This window comes from Conger conger, chromosome 6, assembly GCF_963514075.1.
Source record: "Conger conger chromosome 6, fConCon1.1, whole genome shotgun sequence".
In the NCBI taxonomy this organism is placed as follows: domain Eukaryota; kingdom Metazoa; phylum Chordata; class Actinopteri; order Anguilliformes; family Congridae; genus Conger; species Conger conger.
This window is the reverse complement of record NC_083765.1, coordinates 37603335-37631204: the sequence shown is the minus strand read 5'-3', so window position 1 is coordinate 37631204 and position 27870 is coordinate 37603335. Positions and strand designations below refer to the sequence as shown.

At 42.4% G+C, this 27870-nt stretch overlaps 1 protein-coding gene across 2 annotated transcripts in view; it reads left to right on the top strand.

The window, feature by feature from the left end:
- plcg2 (phospholipase C, gamma 2) overlaps positions 1-27870 on the top strand; it is a 42971-nt gene that overhangs the window by 7102 nt on the left and 7999 nt on the right. For both annotated transcript variants that reach the window (XM_061244892.1, XM_061244894.1), the window contains exons 2-26: positions 381-591; positions 6497-6646; positions 6973-7066; positions 7148-7195; positions 7308-7392; positions 7861-7944; positions 8033-8076; positions 8263-8335; positions 9811-9912; positions 11411-11529; positions 12353-12438; positions 13217-13334; positions 13803-13971; positions 14578-14694; positions 16041-16127; positions 16734-16912; positions 21853-22053; positions 22836-22955; positions 23663-23843; positions 24164-24232; positions 24555-24664; positions 24751-24847; positions 25104-25170; positions 26768-26937; positions 27680-27782. In XM_061244892.1, the coding sequence (XP_061100876.1) occupies positions 381-591; positions 6497-6646; positions 6973-7066; positions 7148-7195; positions 7308-7392; positions 7861-7944; positions 8033-8076; positions 8263-8335; positions 9811-9912; positions 11411-11529; positions 12353-12438; positions 13217-13334; positions 13803-13971; positions 14578-14694; positions 16041-16127; positions 16734-16912; positions 21853-22053; positions 22836-22955; positions 23663-23843; positions 24164-24232; positions 24555-24664; positions 24751-24847; positions 25104-25170; positions 26768-26937; positions 27680-27782 (2884 nt within the window). The remainder of the gene's footprint in view (positions 1-380; positions 592-6496; positions 6647-6972; positions 7067-7147; positions 7196-7307; positions 7393-7860; positions 7945-8032; positions 8077-8262; positions 8336-9810; positions 9913-11410; positions 11530-12352; positions 12439-13216; positions 13335-13802; positions 13972-14577; positions 14695-16040; positions 16128-16733; positions 16913-21852; positions 22054-22835; positions 22956-23662; positions 23844-24163; positions 24233-24554; positions 24665-24750; positions 24848-25103; positions 25171-26767; positions 26938-27679; positions 27783-27870) is intronic.

Below are 27870 nucleotides of genomic sequence, written 5' to 3'. Positions count from 1 at the left end.
TGATGATGACCGTGTGGAATAGCTTACCAGGGCATGTCGTGGAGGCAGAAACAGGTTTTTAAAATCAGGCTTGATATGGTGCTAGATACCTTTTAGCTTTTTGGCAAACTAAGCAGTAGGCTCACTTTAGTGATAGGAAAAGGCAATCATTGCTGGGCTGAACGGCTTGTTCTCGTTGTTATGTTATGGTATGTTATGTATAATGGATTTTAGATCCCCACTGTAAAACCTAACCACATACTGGCATAAGAGCAGATTACTACTCTATGGTAGGGATTCTGTTCTATAGGGTGTGGCTGCTGGGAGCTTAGGTCTAGTGCAGAACCTATAACGCTAGTGAACATACAGCGGTTGTGTAAGTATTTGATGATTCATCCCAGGCGGGCACCCTGACTGACGGAGCAGCGATGGCGGGCCGTGTGCAGCAGGGGGAACTGACGGAGTACAAGAAGAGCCTGATCAAGCGGGACCTGGAGATGGGCATCGTGATGACGGTGTTCAGGCAGCGGATGGAGCGGCTGTCCGTGCAGGTCATCATGGAGACCCGGCAGGTGGCCTGGACACGCACCGCCGACAAGACCGACGGCGTCCGTGAGTGCCCCTCCCTCAAACCAGACCCAGGTCCAATACGCAATACTGTTCCATTCAAATACTTTTCTGCCCCGCTTGACCGCTGGTGCATTGGAAGCTATGTAATACTGGTACAAACCCCGCCTTCTGGTCTTGTTGGTTGACACAATTGCCCCAGGCAAGGTTAATAGAGCACAGAACAGTATTTGAATCCGAAACAATGACATATTTTATCCGGGTCTGCTCCAAACCCCACCCTACAATGTGTGCTCCTCCCCCCTACCCAACTTACAGTAAATTCTCTGCTTGCTCCCCACCCAAATATTAGCTTTCTTAGTTAACACACCAAACTCTATGCTTTTTCCTCCACCCTAGCCTTGCATGGCAAGCCGCAGTATGCCTAGTAGCAGCAGTGTGGTTCACAGAAATAACTGCACTAATATTTTCTAACACATAACATAAGCAAGTGTATGAGTAGGATGGTATGTGTGTTAGTAGGGAAATGTCCTTGTGTGTAGAAAGCTGGGGAGTGAGTTTAACCGTACATGGAAGAGGGAATATATGAGTAGTAAAGTCACTGGGGGCGGCCTGTAGTGTAGTGGTTAAGGTACATGACTGGGACCCGCAAGGTCAGTGGTTCGAATGCCGGTGTTGCCACAATAACCCTGGATTGCTCCACGGGAGGATTGTTTCCTGCTTAGTCTAATCAACTGTACATCGCTTCGGATAAGAGTGTCTGCCAAATGCCATTAATGTAACTGTCCTAATTTGTATCTGCAGAGTTTGGTGCTGTTCTTGTTCAGACTGCACATGCTGCAAGAGACATGCAGAAACATGCACACATGAAGACAGTATGCACACACACATACAGTACACACATGCACACAGTGCAGACGGTGTGAAAATTCTCATGTCACATTTTCTGTATAGCATCAAACTTTTTTGGTTGTATAAAGACCAGGAATGCACAGTGAACTATTAGGTTTGAAGCCATCCGGGTATTAAGCATATGATATGTCCTAATGGCAGAGAGATTATGTGCCTTTCCGTCAGCATTTACCATGACATTGTGGTATGAATATTGGTATGAATATGTTAATATAAACAGTGCATTAAATGACTTAAGTCGAGGGATAGGGTGGCAGTAGTGTTCTGTGCCATCCAGACCTGGGTCAGATAATTTTGCCATTTTAGACATAAATTTAGTCTTCTTCAATATGAAGAAAAATAAATCCTTTACATGTTTGTTAGCACAAAATTTGGTTGAAGTTTCCCAGGGATCTTCAGGGTCTATGTTACGGTCTCGTTGGTAACAATCGATACAAAAGGCAGATTGGTGGATGCTTTCTGGTTATACTTCCAGGGCCATGTCTGAAACAGCCTCTTACTTTAACTACTGTATCCTCAAAATATGTCTGCTGAACATAGTGCCTACACTTTGCATATTACTTTGTACGCAAAAATATCCCTCACGCTATTTTCCAACTATAATGCAGAAGTGTCGTAAGACTTTGTGCCCTTGCAGTAAAAAAAAAAAAAAAAGAAGGTTGATCTTTGCCTTATCTGTCCATGCCACTTTGTTCCAGAACTATAGAGGTTTTTAATCTACACTTTTGTAAGTGTAACCTATTATTCAGGCTGGCCAGGGGTTTGCATCTTGTGGTGAACCCACCAAGGTTATGCTGGCGTAGTCCTCACTTGATGGTCGTCTTTGACACATCTACGCCTACATCCAGAGCGTTTTTGATCTGTTGAACAGTTACAAAGGGGTTTTTCGTCACCATTCAAAGGATTCCTCTGTCATCCACTACACTGGTATTCTGTAGTCTACCAGGTTGTGCCATTGCTCGCCAGTGTGTTCTTGTTTCTTAACAACGTAACAAACAGTTTGACACATCGGAGTGTGACTTTTCACCCTAATGATGACCTGCTTTACTGGCATTGACGCCTCTTTGGTCCACATGTTGAGAGACAAGAACAACTCCAAATGCAGATGGGATTCAAGACCTTTTGCTAGCTCTCATGAACGAACGATGAAACATCACACACCTGTCCAAGAAACATTTGTGTCAGAGCTCGCAGAAAAGGACCCAAATGCAGACCGGATGTAGCAGGCAAAAAGAGAATTATTTATTTCCAACAGGATCAGACAAGGCAGTCACTCAGAATCCAAAAACAAAAATCCAATCTCAAAGTCACTCCAGAATTCATAAATGAAAATCAAAAACCCAAACTCAGAAAAGTCACAGAACAAAAATTCTCAAAAACCCAAAACTTAGAAAAATGCCAAAAGAGCAGATACAAATATATTATCAAAAAACTCATTCAGAAAACTACCATAAACAGAAAATCAGAGATTTATCAAGCGCACATGGGAACAGAGCAAAAACGGGTAGAATCTCTCACCAAACATTCAGGCACGATCTGGCAAGGGCTGAACAGAAGGGAAGAACTAAAATAACAGAGGGAGGCTACTAATGGGCAGGAGACAATGAGGAACAGGGAGGAATCAATCAAAACAATGAGTATGCAAATGAACAGAAGGGGGCGTGGCTAACAGAGGCAGGTGAGGGCAGAGTTCAGGGCAAAGAAAACACAAGCACATGGCAGGGCAGACAAACACAGGCAAATCCATACAAATAATACAGACATGAATAATAAGTTACAAAAAATAAAGATAATAAAAAATGATACATGAGTTCAGACCCAGATCATGACAATTTGAGCCGCCAATTGTCTGATTACTTTTGGTCCCTCAAAAATGGGAAATGGGATTGTTTATCATGAATGAAAATCCACTATTCAAACTGGACAAATGAATTTGCTTTTGCTCAGACCCAAAAATTGTCAGAACAAGCCACAAGGTAGTGTGCTTTGTTCACCCTGTTTGCATACTGTTTATTCTGTCACAGACATGCATGTGTGCGTGTGTATACATAGACTTCCCCCACTTTTTCCTTCTTTGCAAACCAGACAAGCAAGTGCTCTCAAGATGTCAGCTGCATTGTGTGGCTGCAACCTACAGTCAGCTCAGGAATGTTGATACCTGAATCAATTCCAGAGGCATATCCATGCAGTAAAACAGTGCCTTAACTGGGTGAGCCACCTAGCAGCCCTGTGCCTGTTTTTTGTGGTTATGTAGAAGATGGGGAGGAAGTCCTGCCCAGCCAGTATCTGTCACATGCTTAGCACTGCAGAGTCACCGTCAGTCAACGGTGTTAACTGCTTTAGCAGAGCGTTGTGCAACACAGCAGGAATTGTGTCTTATCATTACCCATTCTGAATGAAGTTATGATATATGCAATATGATAAACTAAAATGTAATACAGTTATAGATATAAGCTATATTTTCCAACATGCATAGTGTGCTTTATTAATGATTCAATGACAATTATTGTCACCATTGGATGAATACTGTGCAAACACCTCTGGCAAAGATGAGCGCCATTATTTCCTATAATATGTGATAAGTTTGGAGAACACATTTTGAGGGATATTTGACCATTCCTCCATGCAGATCTTTTCAGAATCATTGATATCCGTGGGTTTGCTTTATAAAAATTGAAATGTGAATTTAAATGCATTGAAATAAAAGTAGATTGTTTGCCCATATGTTTCAACATAACATATCGGTTATTATCTGCAGCCTTTTCTCTGCATTTTTATTGAGGTTGCCAATAATTTAGGTGCCCATTGTATTTGAATTGTAGAAAGACCTAGCAATTCTGACAATAATTCTGACCTTGCACACTGCACCAGTCTATCGTGTATCAGTGTGTGCAAGTGTGTCTGCTGCTTGCTGTTCTTGTTACTTTGCGTGTGTGTCAATGGTGTGTCAAGCTCACTGCTGCCTTTGGGGACTAATAAAGTATATCTTGGTGTGTGTGTGTCTGTGTGACTCTGCCTATATGTTGCGGTGATAACAGTTGCTGCTGTCTTTTTCTGTTTCCAGGATTTCAGTAGATATGGGGAAATGGTTCTTTATCTATGCTGTGCTTGGTCATGGAGCACTTTACTAAAAAGTCTTAGATCAGAGGAAATGGTTCTCTCCGAATTTAAGACAAGATATTGACACTTGAATTTAAGGAAAGCCTTTTAGTAATATCAGGTTTATGTGTCATTCAGATGTTTGTGTTATCTTGGCATTGATGTGTGAAAGCAGAAATGTAGGTTTTTAAAGAAGACCTCAAGAGATTCACCTGGATAGATACAGATGATTAAAATAGCAAATTGAAGTTAAGCTCAAATGGTTGCTGAAAATAAATGTTCTGTGGCTTTGTTGCAGTGTGGTGTGGCTATCTGCTGTGTTCCTTTTTGAGCGTGACTTTACACTAGAGGTGCCACAGTTCCTGTAGATTTCTGTGGTTTCCTTTAGATTAGCAGCAAATTTAGCCCTTTTTAACAAGGTGTGTGGACCCTAGATAGTCAGTGACTTAAATTAAGGGCTTAAGGCCTGAAGTGTGTCTATCTCTCTTTATTTCACCCCCTTACTTTCTCTCCCTCTCTGCCATCCAGTTAGGAGAATGTGCCTGCAGCCTTTTCATTATTTTATTCATTCTTAGATTTGTATTTGTTTGGATTTGTGAAAAAATGTGTCCTAAAATGTTACATTAATTCTTGGGGTTAAATTTTTTTGTTACACAAGAGTATTATGTGTGGCACCAGTTCCTGGAGGAAAATTGTATTAAGAGGTGTAGATACTGTTACTGTGGAGGTACAGTCATTGTGAAGACATACAGTGAAGTGGGGACAAGCAACTATGTGGGGACAAGTGACAGAGTTGCTTTGTAGATATAGAGATACTGTGGGGGAAATACAGTCACTTTGGGGGTGGTACAGTCACTGTGGAATATTCAATTGCTAAGATACAGTTAACAGTACTGTTGATGTGAACGTAGGAAGATTAATACAATGAGATCTTTGGGCTCTGAGCAAAATGCAATGCATGTCAGAGAGAGAAGACGTTTACACTTTAACTAAGCTTCATTTCAGTCCAGCTGCTTCCTGTTTCTGTGTGCGTGTGTGTGTGTGTGCGTGTGCATGTGCTTTTATGTGTGTCTTTCCTCTTGGGTTAAGAGCTGTACTAGCTCCTTACACTGCATCTCCTTATAACCTGACGGATGGAGTAATGACCTCTGGTGACAAGTCCTGGTTAGGGGGAAGAAACTCGAATTCAGAATAGTGTTAAGTGAGAAATATGGCCATATGTAGTCAGTCAAGGGTTGTGAAAGATATTTCTGTAATAATGCATGAACTTTAAATAAAACTTTATTCAGTCTGTAAATTATTAATGTGGGGTAGCAGTGTAGTATAAGTGTAGGAGCTGGGCTTGTTTATCAGAGGTTGTTGGAATGATTATCCTGAATTATCTCAATAAATGCATTAAAAATATTTTTTATTTTTTTTTGCAAAACTTTTTTTATTTAAATTGTCACTCTAGTTAAGAACAACTGCTAAATCCCATGCAAAATATTACAAACATATGAGCAAGGTGAGCTAGGCAGCAAACTGCTGACATTTCTAAAATAGAAATTCACACATCATTTGGTAATTATATCACTTTGTAAAAGTAAAATCATACAGGAATACACAGTCACCGTTCAATATTCTAGTCATTGTGCTGCATGTTGCTGTGACTGTGCTGATGTTGTTGGGGCTGTGATGTTTGTTGTAGTGACTATGCTATTTATTGTCATGACTGTGCTGTTTATTGTAGTAGTGACTGTGGTTTGTTGTAGTGGCTGTGGTCTTTGTTGTACTGTAGTGTCTGCCGTTTGTTGCAGTGGCTCTGCTGCTTATAATCACTGTGCTGTTTGTTGGAGTGGTTTCAGTGTTTGTTGTAGTGGCTTGCAGCTTGTTATACTCACTGTGCTGTTTGTTGTAGTGGCCCTGCTGCTTGTTATACTCACTGTGCTGTTTGTTGCAGTGGACCTACCTGAGATTCGGGAGGTTCGCCCAGGGAAGAACTCCAAGGACTTTGAACGATTTAAAGACTACAAGGATAAGTATGATGACAGAACCTGCTTCACCATCTTTTATGGATCCCAGTTTGTCCTTCAGACATTGAGCCTTGCAGGTGAGTCTGTTTGTGTGTGTGTGTGTCTATGTCTGTGCACATGTGTATGTGTATAAGTGTGTGTAGTTTTGTATGTGTAAGTGAGTGTGTATGTGTATGTTTATACAGGCTTTTTAAGTCATGTCGGACTGCAGTGTCTGTTTGTTGTTGTTTTGTTTAATTCTGCAGCCAAATGTAGCCTTGGTACATGGTCCGTGGTCAGTTGGTATCTTAAATTAATAAAAAATACACCAAACTACCAGCAGACTCCAGAACTGAAGTTTGAGATCCCATCTTTACAGCATTCAGTATAAAAGAAATAATGAAGAATGACTGTTGATTAACAGCTGATACAGTGGAGGACGCAGAGAAATGGCTGTTGGGCCTGGAGCTGCTGAGACAGGAGGCGCTGGAGGCTCCAACCCCCGATATAATCGAGAGGTGCTCACGCACACACACACACACACACACACAGATACACAATCTCTTCCCATTTTAACACTGGCTCCTATCTTTCCCCAGGTGGTTGAGGAAGCAGATGTATTCTATCAGTCAGACGAAGAAGAACAGGTACTGTTCTTTCATCCTATGTATTCATCTTCGTCTTGCCTCCAATATGCTCTGATAGTAGCCACTACCCCTCTCTCTCCCTCTCTCAGTCTTTCTGCCTCTCTCTCTCTAGCATCACAATGAAGGAGCTGAAGTCTCTCCTGCCACATTTGAACCTGAAAGTTCCTGGTGCCCGCTTTCTGAAGGATAGGTTTGCGGTACTGGTCACCTCTTTTGCTCCCTATTCCTATCACTATTTTTGTTTTAATTATTATATATATTTTTTGATAAAATAATTGTATCATTGAGGATGCTAGGACAACTACAATTTAATGAATAAATACCATTATTGTAATTTGTAATTTTTAGTTTTAGAATAAAAAGTGTTTGTATGTATCATGCGCCATGACACACCCCCGAAAGATATAGAAATTCCAGATTGCACCAGCGTTTTATTTCATTACAGGCGCTGGAGTGAGAGAGAGCACACGCTGACAAAAATGGAAAAATAAATGTCACCAGTCTTCACATGTCACCCTCACGGTGAAAATGACAACAAATTAAAACAACCAATCCACAGAACATAACCCGATGAACAAGCATTTGTTCATATTTTTTCTACAGTCTGTGGCTGCAACACTCTTTGAGCAGAATTGTGACAAAAGTTTAATCTGTGTCTTCTGCAGGAGATAGGTGCGAGGAAAGATGTCCTGGACTTTGAGCAGTTTCATAAGTTCTACAACATCTTAATGTTTGAAAATCAGAAGAGTGTGAGTTTAATTCCTCATAAACTATGTCGCTTGCGGGTAGGCTTTTACTGTAAAAATGAATTTCAATCTCTCTAATGTCTGTCATCAGATTTTGGAGGAGTTTAAGAAGGAATCTTGTGCTTTCATTATGGGGTGAGTTTGTGTTTTCCATCTTGGCACAAAGTGTAGTTGTGTCGTTGTATTGCTTTGAGTGTGCAATTTGTTATTTAATGTTCCTTTATTGATGATTGTAATGTGAGTGTGTAGTTGTGTATGGGCATAGAGCAGTTTTGTAGATGTACAACAGTGTGATTTTATCGCTCTGTGCTCTGCTCTCAGTAACACAGACAGACCCGAAGCCTCTGTTGTTTCCTTGTTTGATTTCCAGCGTTTCCTCCTTCACCAGCAGAAGGTAAGGACCATCCTCACAGCTCTGCAAACCAATTAATCAAGCAGTTAATCGATTACTCATTTAACCAATTAATAAGTAGGTCTTTGTTGCCCCCAAGGAGCGATGTGAGAACAGGGCAGGTGTTCAAAAATACACAAGATGGAAGAGACATGAGCATAACTAGCATAATAATTAGAAATGTTGTTTAAGATGCCGAACATATATTATGATTTTAAAATGTTAAATTATAATGGCTCTGTATTAAATAAGTAAATAGCTGCACAGATCTACCAACCAGTTAACAAACCAGAAACCTAACTGAATTAACAGGCCTATTCAAAGTATTGTTTTCATATTAAAATATTATACTGGTTCCCCACTGTGTTTCTGTGAGACTCAGGGCCTCATTGGCAACCATGCAAATATTCCCACAAAGACCATGGTTGGGATGGATGAAGTGAATAATAAATACTCTAGTTTAGAAACATACTATAAACCAGCCTCCACGTTAAACCCTATAGCAATGACTCAATTGCAGTCTTGCCTTTCCATCCAGCTACATGTGCAGGTCATGACCAGTGACATGCCAGTCAATCACATGTTCTAATCCAATATTATTTGATTTCACTACACACACAAAAATCCCCACTGCAATCCAGCTATTTGTAGATACAGCAAAATGTTTAAAGTTAGTGGTTTTGAATTTGAAACAGTAAAACCCTTTTTTTTCTCCAATGTTAACCATTCACTGTGCTGCCACTTTGTGCATTTAAGTTTTACCTATTGCACTGCTAAAACAATATTAATCATAACAATATTCAAGAATGGCTTTTTATCGGTTGGATTGGGTACTGCTGTTGACTTTTCTTATGATTGCTGAGCAGACATTTCCAAAACTGTATTAGCTGTGTGAAAGCCAAGCCCAATATGAACCGACAATTACATATTGCCCACAGAGACGGCAGATAATGGGACCAGTATTTCATAGGTTCCAATACAATAGCCTTGCGCCGCTTTTGGATAAAATAAATTAATTATTTGATCCAGGGCTAGTACAAATATGTCACATAAGAGAGAACTGTTGTATGCTATGGAGCAAGACTATGTACTGAGAATTTTCAATAACAGGAGGAAAACTTGCATGACAGTGATGATTTCACAGATTGTTAATAATCAGTCGCATCTTCAACATTGCCCCCTGGTGTCAGTATTAGTCTTTCCCACTCTGCATGAATGACCGGTTTGGTTACATTTATGACCTTTAGCTTAGCCAAATTTTCAAAAATGTCAATCTTGTCTTGATAGATTACATGGATTTTATGTTGTATTCATATAGCGCTGTTTACAAAATATCAGAGTTCTTATGTAATGATGCAAAATATGTATACAGGTACAATCACTTGCTCTCTCACTTTCGTTCATCTTTCAATTTCCCCCTCCAATTTTCTCTTTACCTCTCTCTTTTCTCTGTCTCTTTCTCTCCCTCTCTCTCTTAGGAGGCGTGGGCGAATGACCTGAACCAGGTGAGGGAGCTGATGACGACCTTCATCGATGACACAATGAGGAAGACTAACGACCCTGAGTTCACAGTAGGCGAGGTGTGTTTCCTCTTTATGTGTCGAGTGTGATTTTAAAAACCTCAATCAAATACCCCCCCCCCCCCCCCCCCCCTTAGTCTTATTCGACTAAGCTTGCGGAGATTAAAGGCTGGTTTATACTGATTTCTGCGATTTCAGTGGGGCAATGGAGTTAATAAACCGGCCTTAAGTCTTTCCTTACAATTTTTGCATTTATACCATGAATACCAAGAACCAAATTTAACATGCATAGCTTCCTTTCTTTTTCTTTACTTTTAAAATATATTTTTTTCTTGTACTGAGGTGCCCAGAGTTGCTCATAAGTGCTTATAAGTAAGTCTGTACGTGAGCAAGTGAGGTCTGAGAGTAGCATTGCATAACATCAAATTCCTCATATTATGTTAAGACTTTATGAGTGTTTGGGGTCAAAATTATTGTAATAGTACAATAGCCACTTTGTGTGCTAATGCTTTTATCCATAAATATGAGAAATATGTGAGAAACATCAATGTAAGTGAAAGTTTGACACCTCTGTGGGAAAATGCCACCAGAATCATTCAAACAAAATAAAAATGCTTGGTTATTTTCTTAGATTTTATACAGTTACAGTGGGTAAAGCAACCCAACCCAACACCTTTGTACAGGACTTTTATTTCATGTTTTATGGTTTAATCCCACCAAATTGGAAAATGAGAAAAATCATACCGTAGAGATTAAAAAAAGCTGGTTCTTCAAATTAACCCCAAACATAATACGAAGATTAAGGTCCTTTGTTTTATGCTCAGTACCTTTCTATATATCCAAGCATTATTTAGCTTTTTTTTTATGCTACCGTACAAAATGTAGATACCTATATACCTGGTGTAATACTTATTCCATGATGGTAAACCTTCTTTTGGCCACATAATGTCAGAAATAGCTGTGTATGCCCTGAATCAATGTTCCATATTCACATTTGACTTTTAATCAGTCAAATAAACAAAACAAACTAATGCCCGAACTGAATGTGCTATATGGTAAAATATTTCAATATTTTAATTGATCATAGAATGATAGGTTAAATCAGCTGGGTCCTGGAACACATGGAAACCTGGAACACTGGAAAATGAATATATGCTGCACTATGTAAAGTTTAAGGGTTCTGAAAAAAAAAATGGAATTATGGACCTTTTCAGCCAACTTTACTGGTCAGAAGCTTGCCAGCAGCAAAAGCTAGCATACCCAGGGGAGCCCCTGAATCAATGTAGGACATGAAAAAGAGTATTTTCTGATTGTTCTTCATCAAAGAAAAACTGGAAAAATCACATGCCTGAAAATTGAGCTGGTCAAGCTGGTCATACGTAACTGTTAACTGGTTATCCAGCTACAAGCTATTTCAAAATATAGTTTGAACTGGTCTGCCAGCTAAACCATATCAAGCTCGGAGCTGGTCTGAACTAGTCAAGCAGTTACCAGCTGTTTCAAAACCTAGCAGTTTTTTTTTTCAGCAGCTTTGCCATTGTCTTCTATCTCTCCGCAGTTCCTCCATTTTCTGTTCTCCAAGGAGAATTCACTCTGGGATGAGAAGTTCTCTGAGGTTTGCACTCTGGACATGAACAATCCACTGTCCCACTACTGGATAAACTCCTCCCACAACACGTCAGTACAAAACTACAGAGTGCAGCTGACCACCAGTGTGATGTTTACCCTGCAAGCGAGTGCCCATTGGACTGCCATCAGTGGCAGCTGTCGGGGTGCCAGCATTTCAGAAATGAGCGCCGCGTTGGTCTTGAATGCTTGACCGGGTGTCAAACTCCAGTCTCGGACAGCCGCAGTGTCTGCTGGTTATTGATGTGTTTCAGCACAAGTGATTAATTTGAGTTTAAATTGATATTAAAGAGACTACACATCTTGTTCTCAAGGCCTTAATTAACTGCTGACTGGAAACCACAAATACCTGTTTGACACTGTGGCCTTCCAGGAATGGAGCTTTAAACCCCTGCACTGGAGGGCCGTAGTGCCGATTTGCAAATTGCTGGTGGAATGACAGAGGTCCACTAATGGCCAGCTAGTTTCATACTTGCTGACTGTGGATGAATCTTCTGAACAGTTTATTAATAATGCTTGTTCTGTAGCCTGCAGTTTGTTAGTGTATGTGCTCTTTGATGCCTGTATTGTATTTGAAGGAATTAATTTTTTGTACATCCTGTGTGTGCTAGTGTTGAATTTCTTGAAATGTAATTTCAGAAGTTACCACAGAATTTATGTGCAACAATGGAGATTGTTTTATGATAGTGGAGCGTTTCATATCGCTTCTGTGCAATGTTCACTTTACAGACAACACTGTCTGTGGTTTGTGTGGGAGGTTGATGTGTGTTCCTGTGTGATTGGTGATGTGACCTTTCCTGTAGCTTGCGTGGGCGGTGTAATAGGTCTCCCATAACTTGTGTAGTGTTATGATGGTGTAGCCTGTTTCCTGTAGGTACTTGACGGGGGACCAGTTGCGGAGCGAGTCATCCACAGAGGCCTACGTGCGATGCCTACGCCTGGGCTGCCGCTGTATAGAGCGTAAGTGCCTCACTGCTCCCCCCGCCAATATACTGCAGTGGTCCTCACTCCTTGGTCCTGGAGAGCCGCAGGGTGTGCCAGCTATTGTTCTTACTCAGAGCGTAATTTATCAATTAAAGCAGTTAATTACACAGTTAACTCAGCTCTCCTGGTTTCTTGGGTCTGAATTGGTTGCTGATATTAAGGCAAAAACAAAAACCAGCACACCCTGCGGCTCTCCAGGACCTGAAGTGAGGGCCACTGACCTACACCTTTCTGATTTAAGGCTTATAGGATTCAGTAATTCCATTTCTATAGGGAAAGAAGAGCGGAATGTCTGCCCCCTTGTGTATTTTTAAATACATTTCTACACGTTACTGAATTTGTCTGATGTATCGGAACCTAGTATAGTCTAAAATAGTCAAACCCCACCTTCTGGTCCTCTTGGTTGCCTCAAATGCACCAGGCAAGATTAGTTGGATACAGAAAAGTATTTGAATACAAAACAATTAACATATTTGACCCAGGTCAGCTGTACGTGGGTTTAGACTTCAGAGTTCAAAACGTCAGTGTCCCCTGTCTATTAAGTCTTCATTACTCTGAGGTCTGTGTGCTCCACCATCTCTTATTTTGGGCTAGTCCCTGAATTTGTCAGGGTAAGGAGTCTCATATAGTTTATTTGTCCTGTTTGTTGAGCACCTATTCAATCCTCTTCTATTTAGCTGGGTATATTAATTTTCCTTAAACAGACTAGTTGAAGAAGTGGCTTAACAGTCATTGTTTTCTGCTCTGGCCTTAGTGGACTGCTGGGACAGTCCGCTTGGGCCCATTATCTACCACGGCTGGACCAGGACCACCAAGATCAAGTTTGAGGACGTGGTGAAGGCCATTAATGAGCATGCCTTTGTCGCATCGGAGTAAGTGCATCTTATCTGGTACCATCTCAGCTCAGCTTCTTGGCTATGGCAGTTTCTGGTTGTGTACTACAGGATTTAATGTAGTACGACAGTGCCACCAAGTTGTAATGTGTCATGGACCGCAATGAATTCTCAAAGTGTGCGTCAGATTGGAATGATTGGGCTTCAATGGTAGAGAGGGAAAATCTGCGGTACAGTGCTGCTTTTGCGCTTTAAAAGATGGTTAGACCTCAGATAATGCTTTAAGATCAGAGCATCAGCTACGCTGCATGCTGCTGTCCAATTTAACAAAATGGGTGCCATTTTAGTGCTGTTTACAGTCAGTAGAAGACTGATGTAACAACGAGTAGTGGAGAGGTGTTCAAACCGCAGAAAAATTTATAAATAAAAAAGGAGAAGAAATGTCCTATTTAAAGAAAACACTTGTAGTGTTGAATGAATGTTGTGTTAACATTTGGCCCGTGTCAGATACCCGCTGGTGCTCTCGATCGAGGAGCACTGCAGCCTTGTCCAGCAGAGGCAGATGGCGCGGATCTTCAGGGACGTGTTCCAGGACAAGCTGCTGACGGAACCCGTGGAGCTCATCGCCGATCAGCTGCCCTCCCCCACCCAGCTCAAGGGCAAGATCATCATAAAGGTGGGTGAGAGATTGTTACATTGCATTACATTATATTACAGTGCAGTTATTTAGCTGACGCTTTTATCCAAAGGGAGTTTATGAGATTAAGCAGGGGACAATCCCCCCAGGAGCAATAAGAGGTTACTGGTCTTGTTCAAGGTCCCAAGAGTTGCATGGATCTTATTTTGGCTACACTGGGGCATGAACCACCAACCTTCCAGGTCCCAGTGATGTACCTTACCCACTAGGTTACATGCTGTCCCATAGGTTATGCCCTACAGGGCATAGAATGGTCAACAGGGAAAGGAGTCGTGTCTGTATGTGAAATATTGTATGCGTACAGTAGTGGAGTCTCTGTGAAATATATGTACATCTATGTGACTGTGTTCATCAATTAGCAGAGAAAGACATATTCATGTAGACTGCACCTATTCAGTCTGTAAAATATGTGCAGATCTATGCTAATGTGCTCTGTGTGAAATCTGTGCACACATTTGCACTCTGTGAAATGCATGTCCAACTTTGCAGTCCCTCTGTGAAAAGTATATCCACCTGTGCAGTCTCTCTAAGATTCATGTACACTTGTGCAGTCTCTCTGTGTTCACCTATAGTCTCTCTGTACAGCATAAGAAGCTGAGCATGGCAGATGACCTGGGCCGCACGGATGCCGGCTTTGGCCGGGGAGACCTGCGGAAGGGGGAAAAGCAGGGAGACCTTTACATCTGGGACCCTGTGGACCAGGTACTAACCAGTGCTGAGCATCAGGATGGTATCACCAACTGTAAGCAGGGGAGTGTAGTGTGTAGCCATTTTCTATCTGACCAATAGTGCAGGAACCACCCAATAATCTCTGTCAAGAACTTGTGGTTCCCAAAATGAGTCCTTGAGTTATTTTCCACCAAAAAAGAAGTGTGAAATTATCCAAGTAAGATGTACACTCTCACTTAAATTCCAACTTTAGCTCGTTTTTAATATTTGAATTAAATTCAATTATATTTGTACAGTGCTTTTTACAGAAGACTGTCACTAAGGCACTTTACAGAGTAGCATAAGGGAAAACAGCTGACTTGAAACCCCGAAAGAGCAAGCAAAAAAAAAAAACAACGTAGTGGGGAAAAAAACCCTTAAACAGTGGTGAGAAACAACTCCTCAATGGGAAGAAGTCTCAGGAGGAACCCGGCTATAGACTGGGAGCCCATCCTCCGCAGCAAGGTGTAAGGGTTTGCCAAATCATTATGCCAAATCAAATGGGTTTGGCAGATTGCAGTTACAGTGGGCTCCAGAATTATTGGCACCCTAATGAAAATGGAGAAAAAAAAGCATATAATATACAACATATATATAATGATCTATATTTAATGTCCAAACATACAGGAAAACTGTATACTTTATGTAAATATATTTACTATTTTTTCTGAAAACCGCATGTGCCAAAATTATTGCTACATGATGTACCATGATGTACAAACTGGCAAACAATGAATCCAATAATATGAAATAGGCAAATTCATTTGATTGAATGTTTCAGAAGTGATTTTGGTTACAGGTTGTCGGTACACAGTGTGGTTACAGTATATGAAGGAAATTAGTTTGCTGTTCAAAAACTAGACACATTGGAATTAGAGGAATTAAGGAATCCTTGTTTGATGGCATAAAAACATTTTGAGGTCAGTAGTCCGAGCTATCACCAGTAGTACAGATATGGATGTATCATTAATGTACTGCACTTGTGTAAAAGTTGTCACTGCCAGACCGGCAATCTCTATTAGATATTGTCATTTGAACAAGGGAATCAGATGCAGGCACTGCCTACAGCTCACGACCGTGGTGTAAAATCCAGCTATGACCAGCTTCAAATACCAGCAGCCAGCTGTTTCAAAACATGAAACAGCTTGAACTGGTCAAACTATATTGAGCATAGAGCTGGTCTAACTGGTCAACCAGCTACCAGCTGTTTCAGAACCTAGCTTGAGCTGTTTTTTCAGAAGGATGCATCACGTCTTCGGATAAGAGCGGCATTGAGGACACGGGTCATGGGTCTGTGGGTGCGGGGAGATTAACGTTGGTGGTTGTGTCTGTGCCCTCAGCGATGGAACCGGCACTACTGTGTGATCTCAGACGATATGCTGTACTACGCTGAGGAGTACGAGGAGGAGGACGAGGAGCCCAGGAAGGTGAGCGGGGCCTACATCTCACGAGGCCTGTAGCGAGTCCACCCATTTGCGAAGTAGGAGAAGTCTGCCTGTCAGAAAAAGTGCATGATTATGTTCTGCTAGGTTTCACCCACACAGTAAGACGTTTTAAGGCCCACACCCATCAGTGTTCTCTTCCGGGTTTTAGTATCTAAAGCACCCACAAAACGTTCACAAAGAACAATGACATATGTTTTGTGTTTTTTTCAAAAACCCAAAAGCAAATGCCATTGCCTACCGTCGTTGGATGTATTTTTCAACACTAATTGGTTATTTATATGTAGTATTCTCACAGAATTTAAGACCCACTCGACAGGATTTCAGTCACTCAGACTATGAAGGTAATAATGTTTAATATGCAGAACAGCATTAACAGACAAAGCAACACTGGAGACTATTATTTATTATTTCACTTAAAATCCAACGTCCTGCACTACAGAGCCCAAAGGACCAAATTGTACCAACTGTCCAAATACTTACGGACTGTACTATATACAACTGGATATCCCTGTAGCCGTTCTAGTTAATACCTTGCCTAAGGCTGCAATGGCCTTGTGTATTCCCTGCCCTCTCCCTCTCTCCCTGCAGGGCATGAGGCCGTCGGAGCTGCATTACAACGAGCCCTGGTTCCACGGGCGCATGTCAGAGGGCCGGCAGACCGCAGAGCGCCTCCTGCAGGAGTTCTGCGCCGAGTCGGGGGGGCTCGACGGCACCTTCCTGGTGCGGGAGAGCGACACCTTCGTCACAGACTTTACTCTCTCCTTCTGGTACTTTGCCGATCGCTCTCCCTCATACCCTTATGAGTCAAACCATCATGAAGGTATATCAGGGTTTTAGGGTGATACTGGAGGGTGATATGGTGTTTTAGTATGACATGGGAGGGTTATGTGGTGTTTTACTGTGATACTGTAGGGTGATATGGTGTTTTAGTCTGATACTGTAGGGTGACATGGTGTTTTAGTGTGATACTGGAGGGTGATATGGTGTTTTAGAGTGATAATGGCGGGTCATATGGTGTTTTTGGTGTGATGCTGTAGGGTGATATGGTGTTTTAGTGTGATACTGTAGGGTGACATGGTGTTTTAGTGTGATACTGGAGGGTGATATGGTGTTTTAGTGTGATACGGGAGGGTGATATGGTGTTTTTGGTGTGATGCTGTAGGGTGATATAGGTGTTTTAGTGTGATACGGGACGGTGATATGGTGTTTTTGGTGTGATGCTGTAGGGTGAAATGGTGTTTTAGTGTGATACTGGAGGGTGATATGGTGTTTTAGTGTGATACTGGAGGGTGATATGGTGTCTTTGGTGTGATGCTGTAGGGTGATATGGTGTTTTCGTGTGATACTGGAGGGTGACATGGTGTTTTAGTATGATACTGGAGGGTGATATGGTGTTTTTGGTGTGATGCTGTAGGGTGAAATGGTGTTGTATTGTGATACTGTAGGGTGATATGGTGTTTTAGTGTGATATTGTAGGGTGATATGGTGTTTTAGTGTGATACGGGAGGGTGATATGGTGTTTTATTGTGATACTGGAGGGTGATATGGTGTTTTAGTGTGATACTGGAGGGTGATATGGTGTTTTCGTGTGATGCTGTAGGGTGATATGGTGTTTTAGTATGATACTTGAGGATGATATGGTGTTTTAGTGTGATACTGGAGGGTGATATGGTGTTTTATTGTGATACGGGAGGGTGATATGGTGTTTTAGTGTGATACTGGAGGGTGATATGGTGTTTTTGTGTGATGCTGTAGGGTGATATGGTGTTTTTGTGTGATACGGGAGGGTGATATGGTGTTTTAGTGTGATACTGGAGGGTGATATGGTGTTTTAGTGTGATACGGGAGGGTGATATGGTGTTTTTGGTGTGATGCTGTAGGGTGATATAGGTGTTTTAGTGTGATACGGGACGGTGATATGGTGTTTTTGGTGTGATGCTGTAGGGTGAAATGGTGTTTTAGTGTGATACTGGAGGGTGATATGGTGTTTTAGTGTGATACTGGAGGGTGATATGGTGTCTTTGGTGTGATGCTGTAGGGTGATATGGTGTTTTCGTGTGATACTGGAGGGTGACATGGTGTTTTAGTATGATACTGGAGGGTGATATGGTGTTTTTGGTGTGATGCTGTAGGGTGAAATGGTGTTGTATTGTGATACTGTAGGGTGATATGGTGTTTTAGTGTGATATTGTAGGGTGATATGGTGTTTTAGTGTGATACGGGAGGGTGATATGGTGTTTTATTGTGATACTGGAGGGTGATATGGTGTTTTAGTGTGATACTGGAGGGTGATATGGTGTTTTCGTGTGATGCTGTAGGGTGATATGGTGTTTTAGTATGATACTTGAGGATGATATGGTGTTTTAGTGTGATACTGGAGGGTGATATGGTGTTTTATTGTGATACGGGAGGGTGATATGGTGTTTTAGTGTGATACTGGAGGGTGATATGGTGTTTTTGTGTGATGCTGTAGGGTGATATGGTGTTTTTGTGTGATACGGGAGGGTGATATGGTGTTTTAGTGTGATACTGGAGGGTGATATGGTGTTTTCGTGTGATATTGTGGGGTGACATGGTGTTTTAGGGTGATACTGTAGGGTGACATGGTGTTTTATTGTGATACGGGAGGGTGATATGGTGTTTTAGTGTGATACTGGAGGGTGATATGGTGTTTTCGTGTGATGCTGTAGGTTGACATGGTGTTTTAGTGTGATGCTGTAGGGTGATATGGCGTTTTAGTGTGATGCTATAGGGTGATAAGGTGTTTTTGTGTGATACCGGAGGGTGATATGGTGTTTTAGTATGATACTGGAGGGTGATATGGTGATTTAGTGTGATACGGGAGGGTGATATGGTGTTTTAGTGTGATGCTGTAGGGTGATATGGTGTTTTGGTGTGATACTGGAGGGTGATATGGTGTTTTTGTGTGATGCTGTAGGGTGATATGGTGTTTTAGTGTGATATTGAGGGTGACATGGTGTTTTAGGGTGATACTGTAGGGTGATATGGTGTTTTTGTGTGATGCTGTAGGGTGATATGGTGTTTTAATGTGATATTGAGGGTGACATGGTGTTTTAGGGTGATACTGTAGGGTGATATGGTGTTTTTGTGTGATGCTGTAGGGTGATATGGCATTTTAGTGTGATGCTGTAGGGTGATATGGTGTTTTAGTGTGATACGGGAGGGTGATATGGTGTTTTAGTGTGATGCTGTAGGGTGATAAGGTGTTTTTGTGTGATACTGGAGGGTGATATGGTGTTTACGTGTGATGCTGTAGGGTGATATGGTGTTTTAGTGTGATATTGTAGGTTGACATGGTGTTTTAGTGTGATGCTGTAGGGTGATATGGCGTTTTAGTGTGATGCTATAGGGTGATATGGTGTTTTAGTATGATACTGGAGGGTGATATGGTGATTTAGTGTGATACGGGAGGGTGATATGGTGTTTTAGTGTGATGCTGTAGGGTGATATGGTGTTTTGGTGTGATACTGGAGGGTGATATGGTGTTTTAGTGTGATATTGAGGGTGACATGGTGTTTTAGGGTGATACTGTAGGGTGATATGGTGTTTTTGTGTGATGCTGTAGGGTGATATGGTGTTTTAATGTGATATTGAGGGTGACATGGTGTTTTAGGGTGATGCTGTAGGGTGATATGGCGTTTTAGTGTGATGCTATAGGGTGATATGGTGTTTTTGTGTGATACCGGAGGGTGATATGGTGTTTTAGTATGATACTGGAGGGTGATATGGTGATTTAGTGTGATACGGGAGGGTGATATGGTGTTTTAGTGTGATGCTGTAGGGTGATATGGTGTTTTGGTGTGATACTGGAGGGTGATATGGTGTTTTCGTGTGATGCTGTAGGGTGATATGGTGTTTTAGTGTGATATTGAGGGTGACATGGTGTTTTAGGGTGATACTGTAGGGTGATATGGTGTTTTTGTGTGATGCTGTAGGGTGATGTGGTGTTTTAATGTGATATTGAGGGTGACATGGTGTTTTAGGGTGATACTGTAGGGTGATATGGTGTTTTTGTGTGATACTGGAGGGTGATATGGTGTTTTCGTGTGATGCTGTAGGGTGATATGGTGTTTTAGTGTGATATTGTAGGTTGACATGGTGTTTTAGTGTGATGCTGTAGGGTGATATGGCGTTTTAGTGTGATGCTATAGGGTGATATGGTGTTTTTGTGTGATACCGGAGGGTGATATGGAGTTTTAGTATGATACTGGAGGGTGATATGGTGATTTAGTGTGATACGGGAGGGTGATATGGTGTTTTAGTGTGATGCTGTAGGGTGATATGGTGTTTTGGTGTGATACTGGAGGGTGATATGGTGTTTTCGTGTGATGCTGTAGGGTGATATGGTGTTTTAGTGTGATATTGAGGGTGACATGGTGTTTTAGGGTGATACTGTAGGGTGATATGGTGTTTTTGTGTGATGCTGTAGGGTGATATGGTGTTTTAATGTGATATTGAGGGTGACATGGTGTTTTAGGGTGATACTGTAGGGTGATATGGTGTTTTTGTGTGATGCTGTAGGGTGATATGGCATTTTAGTGTGATGCTGTAGGGTGATATGGTGTTTTTGTGTGATACTCTAGGGTGATACGGTGTTTTAGTGTGATACGGGAGGGTGATATGGTGTTTTAGTGTGATGCTGTAGGGTGATAAGGTGTTTTTGTGTGATACTGGAGGGTGATATGGTGTTTTCGTGTGATGCTGTAGGGTGATATGGTGTTTTAGTGTGATATTGTAGGGTGACATGGTGTTTTAGGGTGATACTGTAGGGTGATATGGTGTTTTTGTGTGATACTGGAGGGTGATATGGTGTTTTAGTGTGATACTGTAGGGTGATATGGTGTTTTAGTGTGATATTGTGGGGTGACATGGTGTTTTCGGGTGATGCTGTAGGGGTATATGGTGTTTTAGTGTGATATTGAGGGTGACATGGTGTTTTAGGGTGATACTGTCGGGTGATATGGTGTTTTTGTGTGATACTGTAGGGTGATATCATTAGTGTGATGCTGTAGGGTGATATGGTGTTTTTGTGTGATACTGGACGGTGATATGGTGTTTCAGTGTGATACTGGAGGGTGACATGGTGTTTTAGGGTGATACTGTAGGGTGATATGGTGTTTTTGTGTGATACTGGAGGGTGATATGGTGTTTTAGTGGGATACTGGAGGGTGATATGGTGTTTTCGTGTGATGCTGGAGGTTGATATGGTGTTTTAGTGTGATACCGGAGGGTGATATGGCGTTTTAGTGTGATGCGGGACGGTGATATAGTGTTTTAGTGTGATACTGTAGGGTGATATGGTGTTTTAGTGTGATACCGTAGGGTGATATGGTGTTTTAGTGTGATGCTGGAGGGTGATATGGTGTTTTAGTGTGATGCGCGAGGATGATATGGTGTTTTAGTGTGATACGGGAGGGTGATATGGTGTTTTAGTGTGATGCTGTAGGGTGATATGGTGTTTTAGTGTGATACTGGAGGGTGATATGGTGTTTTCGTGTGATCCTGTAGGGTGATATTGTGTTTTAGTGTGATATTGTGGGGTGACATGGTGTTTTAGGGTGATACTGTAGGGTGATATGGTGTTTTTGTGATACTGTAGGATGATAAGGTGTTCTAGCTGATGTTGGAAGGTAATGGGATGTAGTATGTAGTGTGTAGTGTGATGTAAGCGTGCTGTTTATTGCAGGCGTGGAGGGAGGGTGCAGCACTGTCGAATCCGCTCTGCCTCCGAGGGGGGACACACGGTGTACTACCTGACGGAGAACCTGCACTTCTCCAGCGTGTACGGGCTGATCGAGCACTACCGGCAGAACCCCCTCCGCTGCGCAGACTTTGACCTCCGGCTCACTGATGCTGTGCCACGCCCCAACAGGCACCTCTCAGAGAAGTGAGTCAGACACACACACAGACATGCACACACACGTACACATAAACTCAGACATGCACACACACACACAAACACACACATACATGCAGACATGAACACACACACACACACACAGACACACACACACACAGACATACACACACATGCACACATAAACTCAGACATGCACACACACACACACATACACGTTCCCCTAGGTGTACTCTTGAGGGCCTGTTCTCTATAAAGCTGCTTTGTGACAAAGCCCCTTTGTTAAAAGCGCTATACAAATAAAAATGTACTGATTGATACATGGAGACATGCACGCACGCGCACACACACACACGCACACACGCACACAGACACATGCATAACACTGCTTTATATTATTGTTCTTTTCTACATTTTTAATTGTGTGTGCGTGTGTTGACCTGTTTGTGTGTATGGAGTTTGTGGGGCGGCCTGTAGCGTAGTGGTTAAGGTACATGACTGGGACCCACAAGGTCGGTGGTTCGATCCCCGGTCTAGCAAAAAGATCTGCACAGCCGTTGGGCTCTTGAGCAAGGCCCTTAACCCTGCATTGCTCCAGGGGAGGATTGTCTCCTGCTTAGTCTAATCAATTGTACGTCGCTCTGGATAAGAGCGTCTGTCAAATGCCATTAATGTAATGTAATGTAATGTTGTGTGTGTGTGTGTGTGTGTGTGTGTGTGTGTGTGTGTGTGTGTGTGTGTGTGTGTGTGTGTGTTTGTGTTTGTGTTTGTGTGATGTTTCGTGTAGTAAACTCTGTGTGTGTGTTATCCAGCTGGTTCTACAGTAATCTGAGCAGAGGGGAGGCAGAGGACATGCTGATGCGTATTCCGCGTGACGGAGCCTTCCTCATCCGGCAGAGAGAGGACGGTGACTCCTTTGCCATCACATTCAGGTGCGGCTGCTCCCTTTTTCCTGTGCGTCTTTCCCTGTCTGTTCCCCGCCCCAGTGTGGGTGTGTTGTAAAGAACTTCATTTTGCCGCAGGGAGGAAAACAAGCTAATCTGACTCCATTCATTATGAATCTTGTGATGTGAGGATCTTTGTGCATACAGCCGCGTGTGAATTAGCAACTTTAGCAAACAATTTTGCTTGTCCGGGTGCCAAAACTACCTGCTGAACCAGTGAGTCCTAACTAAGGTTACTCCCGGTGAGAGAAAACATATCCCAGACAATGACCCAATTATTATTTCTATGAAATACTTGCATCCACGCGGACACTGAAATGAACATCTATCACGGAGCAGCAGCACATCCGGCTAGTGAGACTATCAATATGCTACTAATATGATACCTAACGGCATTACACAAAAAACACATATGAGACCAGTACACTGATTGGTTCTCGCAGAGATGCACACTCCAGCCGACGAATATGCGAACCACGTGCTTTACATGTGCTGAAAACATCCCACTCCTGTGTGGGTGTATCCAACTCCCACTCCTGGGTGGATATAATTGGTTCTTTTTTGTCAGTGATTGTTTCTTATTTATGAGTGATTGCTTGTTTCTTAGTTTCTTATTTGTGAGTGATTGGTACTTATTTGTGAGTAATTGGTTCTTCTTTGTGAGAGATTGTTTCTTACATGTTGCTGTGCTACAGGGGTGACGGTAAGGTGAAGCACTGCCGTATTCAGAAGGAGGGCTCCATGTTTGTCCTGGGATCCTCCACCGAGTTCGAGAGCCTGGTGGAGCTTGTCAGCTACTTCCGCAAGAAGCCCCTCTACCGCAAAATCAAACTGCGCTACCCCGTCACTGAGGAGCTGGTGACCCGGTTCAGCGCGGTGAGTGTCTGAAAGACTGTATCTCAGAGAAATGGGCAGAGAGCGTGTCTGAGAGACTGTCTCAGAAAGGGTCAGAGAGTGTGAGAGACACTTGGTACTGTTATTATTGGTGCAGTCTTTTAGGTTTCATCAACTTTGTGGTAGTGCTTTACAAATTGTGTCTTGCCAGTGAAAGATATCTGAACTGGACTAGTCTTGAGAGCTTGCCTAAGAGTGCAATGGTGCCTGATTGGTGAATGCAGAAGAGTATTTAGTATTAATGTGTGTGTGTGTGTATGTGAAAGGATTGTGGGTAATGGCTTTGACATTGCTTTACGCAGGAAAGTAACTCTTCCTCCATCTATGAGCAAAAGATGTACGTGGAACCCAACGAGATTGAGCCAGCCCTGGTATGTAACACTACTGTTCTTGACTGTAACCATGACGATTCAGCATTTACAACTGGTAACCACAGGTATCATACAGACCCAAGATAACTCTGTCAAAGTAAAGGGTGTGAAACCTTTCCCAGGGCATTGTGACTGAACCAAAACTTGTGTGTGTGTGTGTTTATGTGTGTATGCCTGTGTGTGTGCGCACATGCATTCTTGTGTGCATACGTGCATGTTTGTGTGCATGCATGTCCGTACATGTGTATCTGTGCCTATGTGCGCTGGTGTGTGTATGTTTGTGTGTCTGTGCGCAACGCATTGGCGTGTGTGTGTGCCACAGCCCCAGAGCTCTGTGAAGGCACTGTATGACTACAGAGCACTCCGGCAAGACGAGCTCAGTTTCTCCAAGGGAGCCTTCATTCACAACGTGACCAAGGACAGCAGCAGCTGGTGAGCCCGGAGTGCATCCACATCAAACTGACCAATCAAAATGCACCGTTTGCCATCAGCTGACAGCTCTCTGACACCCCCTGTAGGTGGAAAGGGGATTACGGCGGGAAGCTGCAGCACTTCTTTCCTGCAAACTATGTAGAGGAGGTGTCTAACAACAAGACCGTGGAGTCAAGAGACCAAGTGAGACGGAGGAGAGAGAGTGTGTGTGTGTGTGTGTGTGTGTGTGTGTGTGTGTATGTTTATGTTTGTGTATGAGTGTATATGCGTGTGTATGTGTGTTTTTATGTTTGTACATGCTTGTTGTTTGCTTAGATACTGGAGTTCAAGCGTTAACAGTATTTTGCATTGTGCATTTGAATATTTAAATATACCATGTACTGCATGTATTTGTGTGTATATTTGCATATGTGTATTTATCCTCTTATTTTGGTGGCAGGTGAAAGAGGACAACCCACTGGGTGACCTGTGTAAGGGTGTGGTCGAGCTCTCCAAATGCTGCGTTGGTGAGAACTCTGTCACACCACACAAAACATCCGGCACACTCTACACACGAGCTGTCCACTGGCCATTAAACCAACACAATTCATAATCCCCAGGGTGTCACACCGGGATTGGTGTTTTGGTGGGACCAGAAACTAAATAGACTAAAATAAATATTTTTTATTAGTTATCTGACGCTTTTATCCGAAGCAACTTACGATTGATTAGACTGAGCAGGAGATAACCCCCTCTGGAGCAATGTGGAGTTAGCTTATGGGCCCAACAGCTGTGTGGATCTTACCGTGGCTACACCAGGGCTTGAGCCACCAACCCTCCAGGTCTGTGCCATGTACCTTAACCACTAGGCTGCAGGCTGTTTTGTAAGAAAACACAAAATACCTCCCATAAATGTCTCTGTAAACTACAGAGCCCGATTTTGGTACTCATCAGGTGTTGGAAACAATATTGACAGAATTTTATCTGAATACTACCCAGTGAACATGGCAAATTTGGATGTTGTCAATTCACATTTTATTCCAAGATGTAATGTTATTCCTAAAAAATAAAGTTCCTAGGTTGTTTATCTAAGCTGTTTCAACCTATTATCAGGATCTGAAACGTATGGTGTCATCCTGTTATAAATCTGACTCTACATTCTAAATGGTGGAAGTAAAAGTTTCTTTGCAGAGGACACAAAGGTCACTCACAAAAAATGAGCAATTCAACCTGTAATGCATAGGAAATATGTATATACATATACACTCAGTGAGCACTTTACTAGGTATTTATTAGACTTATTTACATTACATTACATTATTGGCATTTGGCAGAGCGACCTACAATTGATTAGACTAAGCAGGAGACAATCCTCCCCTGGAGCAATGCAGGGTTAAGGGCCTTGCTCAAGGGCCCAACGGCTGTGCGGCTCTTATTGTGGCTACACCAGGATTAGAACCACCGACCTTGCGTGTCCCAGTCATTTACCTTAACCACTACGCTACCACTACGCTACAGACTTCTACTGCTGTAGCCTATCCACTTATAGTTATAATGCATTGTGTGTTGAGAGATGCTCTTTGGCATACCACTGTTGTAATGCGTGGTTACTTGGGTTATGTCACCTTCTGACGTCTCTCATTAACAAGGCGTTTCGGTCTGCAGAACTGCTGCTCACTGGATTTTATTAATTTTTTTGCACCATTCTTTGCAAAGTCTAGAGACTAGTGTGTGTGAAAATCCCAGGAGATCAGCAGTTTCTGAGATACTCAGACCACCCTGTCTGCCACCAACAATCATTCCACGGTCAAAGTCACTTAGATCACATTTTTTCCCCATTCTGATGGTTGATGTGAACATTACCTAAAGCTGTATCTCCATGATCGTATGCATTGCACTGCCACACAATTGGCTGATTAGATAAGTGCATAAATAAGTGGGTGTAATAAAGTAAAATTGTTCCTAATAAGTGTATTTAATATACATATGTGCATTTGAATTCATGCAAATGTGTATTTCGTGTATATGTATTTGAAATGCCACCTGTCCACATGGCCGCATGCCTACTTGGAGCCGATGGTAAAGCGTAGTGAACGGACCAAGGCCCTGTTTGAATGCCCACAGTGCGGTCGCAGCAAGCCAAGAGCGGCATGTCATACGTGCTCACACTGCAGCTCAAGGACGACGACAGCATGCTGCCCTTCGACATCGCCACGGATACGGTCGAGGACCTGTTCGAGTGGCACCAGGTGGTGTGGGACGCCGCCCAGCGCGAGATCAACAAGCAGTACAAGGCCAGTGACCTCGCTTCCTCCTTCGCGTTTCTCCCATACTGTACTAAGATATGGACCAAGTGCCTGTTACGTCACCCACTGACTATCCGTGGGCCCGTGAAAAGCGTTTTGAAGGCTGGGAAGTGGAGTTTACTGGCGCCTCCATGTTGTGAAATTTGGAGCTGGAGACTGTGCAGTAGGGAAGCCGATGTGGCTCCTCCACTAAGCGTGTGAGAGAGAATGATGTAATCTGTACCTGTTTCGTATTGCTGTATTGTCCTAATAACACAATCGCTTAAAGAAAATGGGCACATGGGGAGGCATTAGATGAAGAAAAAACACCAATTGCAACTACTTATTCTTGACTTCTTATTATTGATGTATTTTGACTGCATTGTACCATTGACTTAAAATTGAAAATGTGTGAATAACCTTAATGTATATAACCATAACAGTGCGACAAATGTTTTTTTAAGCACAGATGAGCTTTTTTGGATAACTTGGATAAACAAGATTTATTTACATTAAACTGCAACTCAAGATGGATAACAAGAATAGTTTATTATTTCAGTACATAGGGAGTGCTAGTAAGACTGGCTTTAACCACAGTGCCACAGTAATAAGACACCTTCTTGTCTGTGCCTCTGGTCCAGCTGTAGTTGTGCAAATCTGCACTCAGGATTGTTTCCACAGCCCCTCAAGATTCTGGAAATTATTCTGGAAAGTTAAGTCAGTCTAAAAGGGCTTTGCCTGGCTTCCTCAGATCACCAAGCAGAAAGAGAACGAGAAGAAAGATGAGGTTGCGATCGAGATGTCTGAGCTGGTGGTGTACTGTACGCCCCGCAGCAAAGAAAAGGAATGCTTTGGTATGGCACACTCAACACCCTGAAACACACTCAACACCCTAAACCACACTCAACACCCTGAACCACACTCACCCTGAACTACACTCAA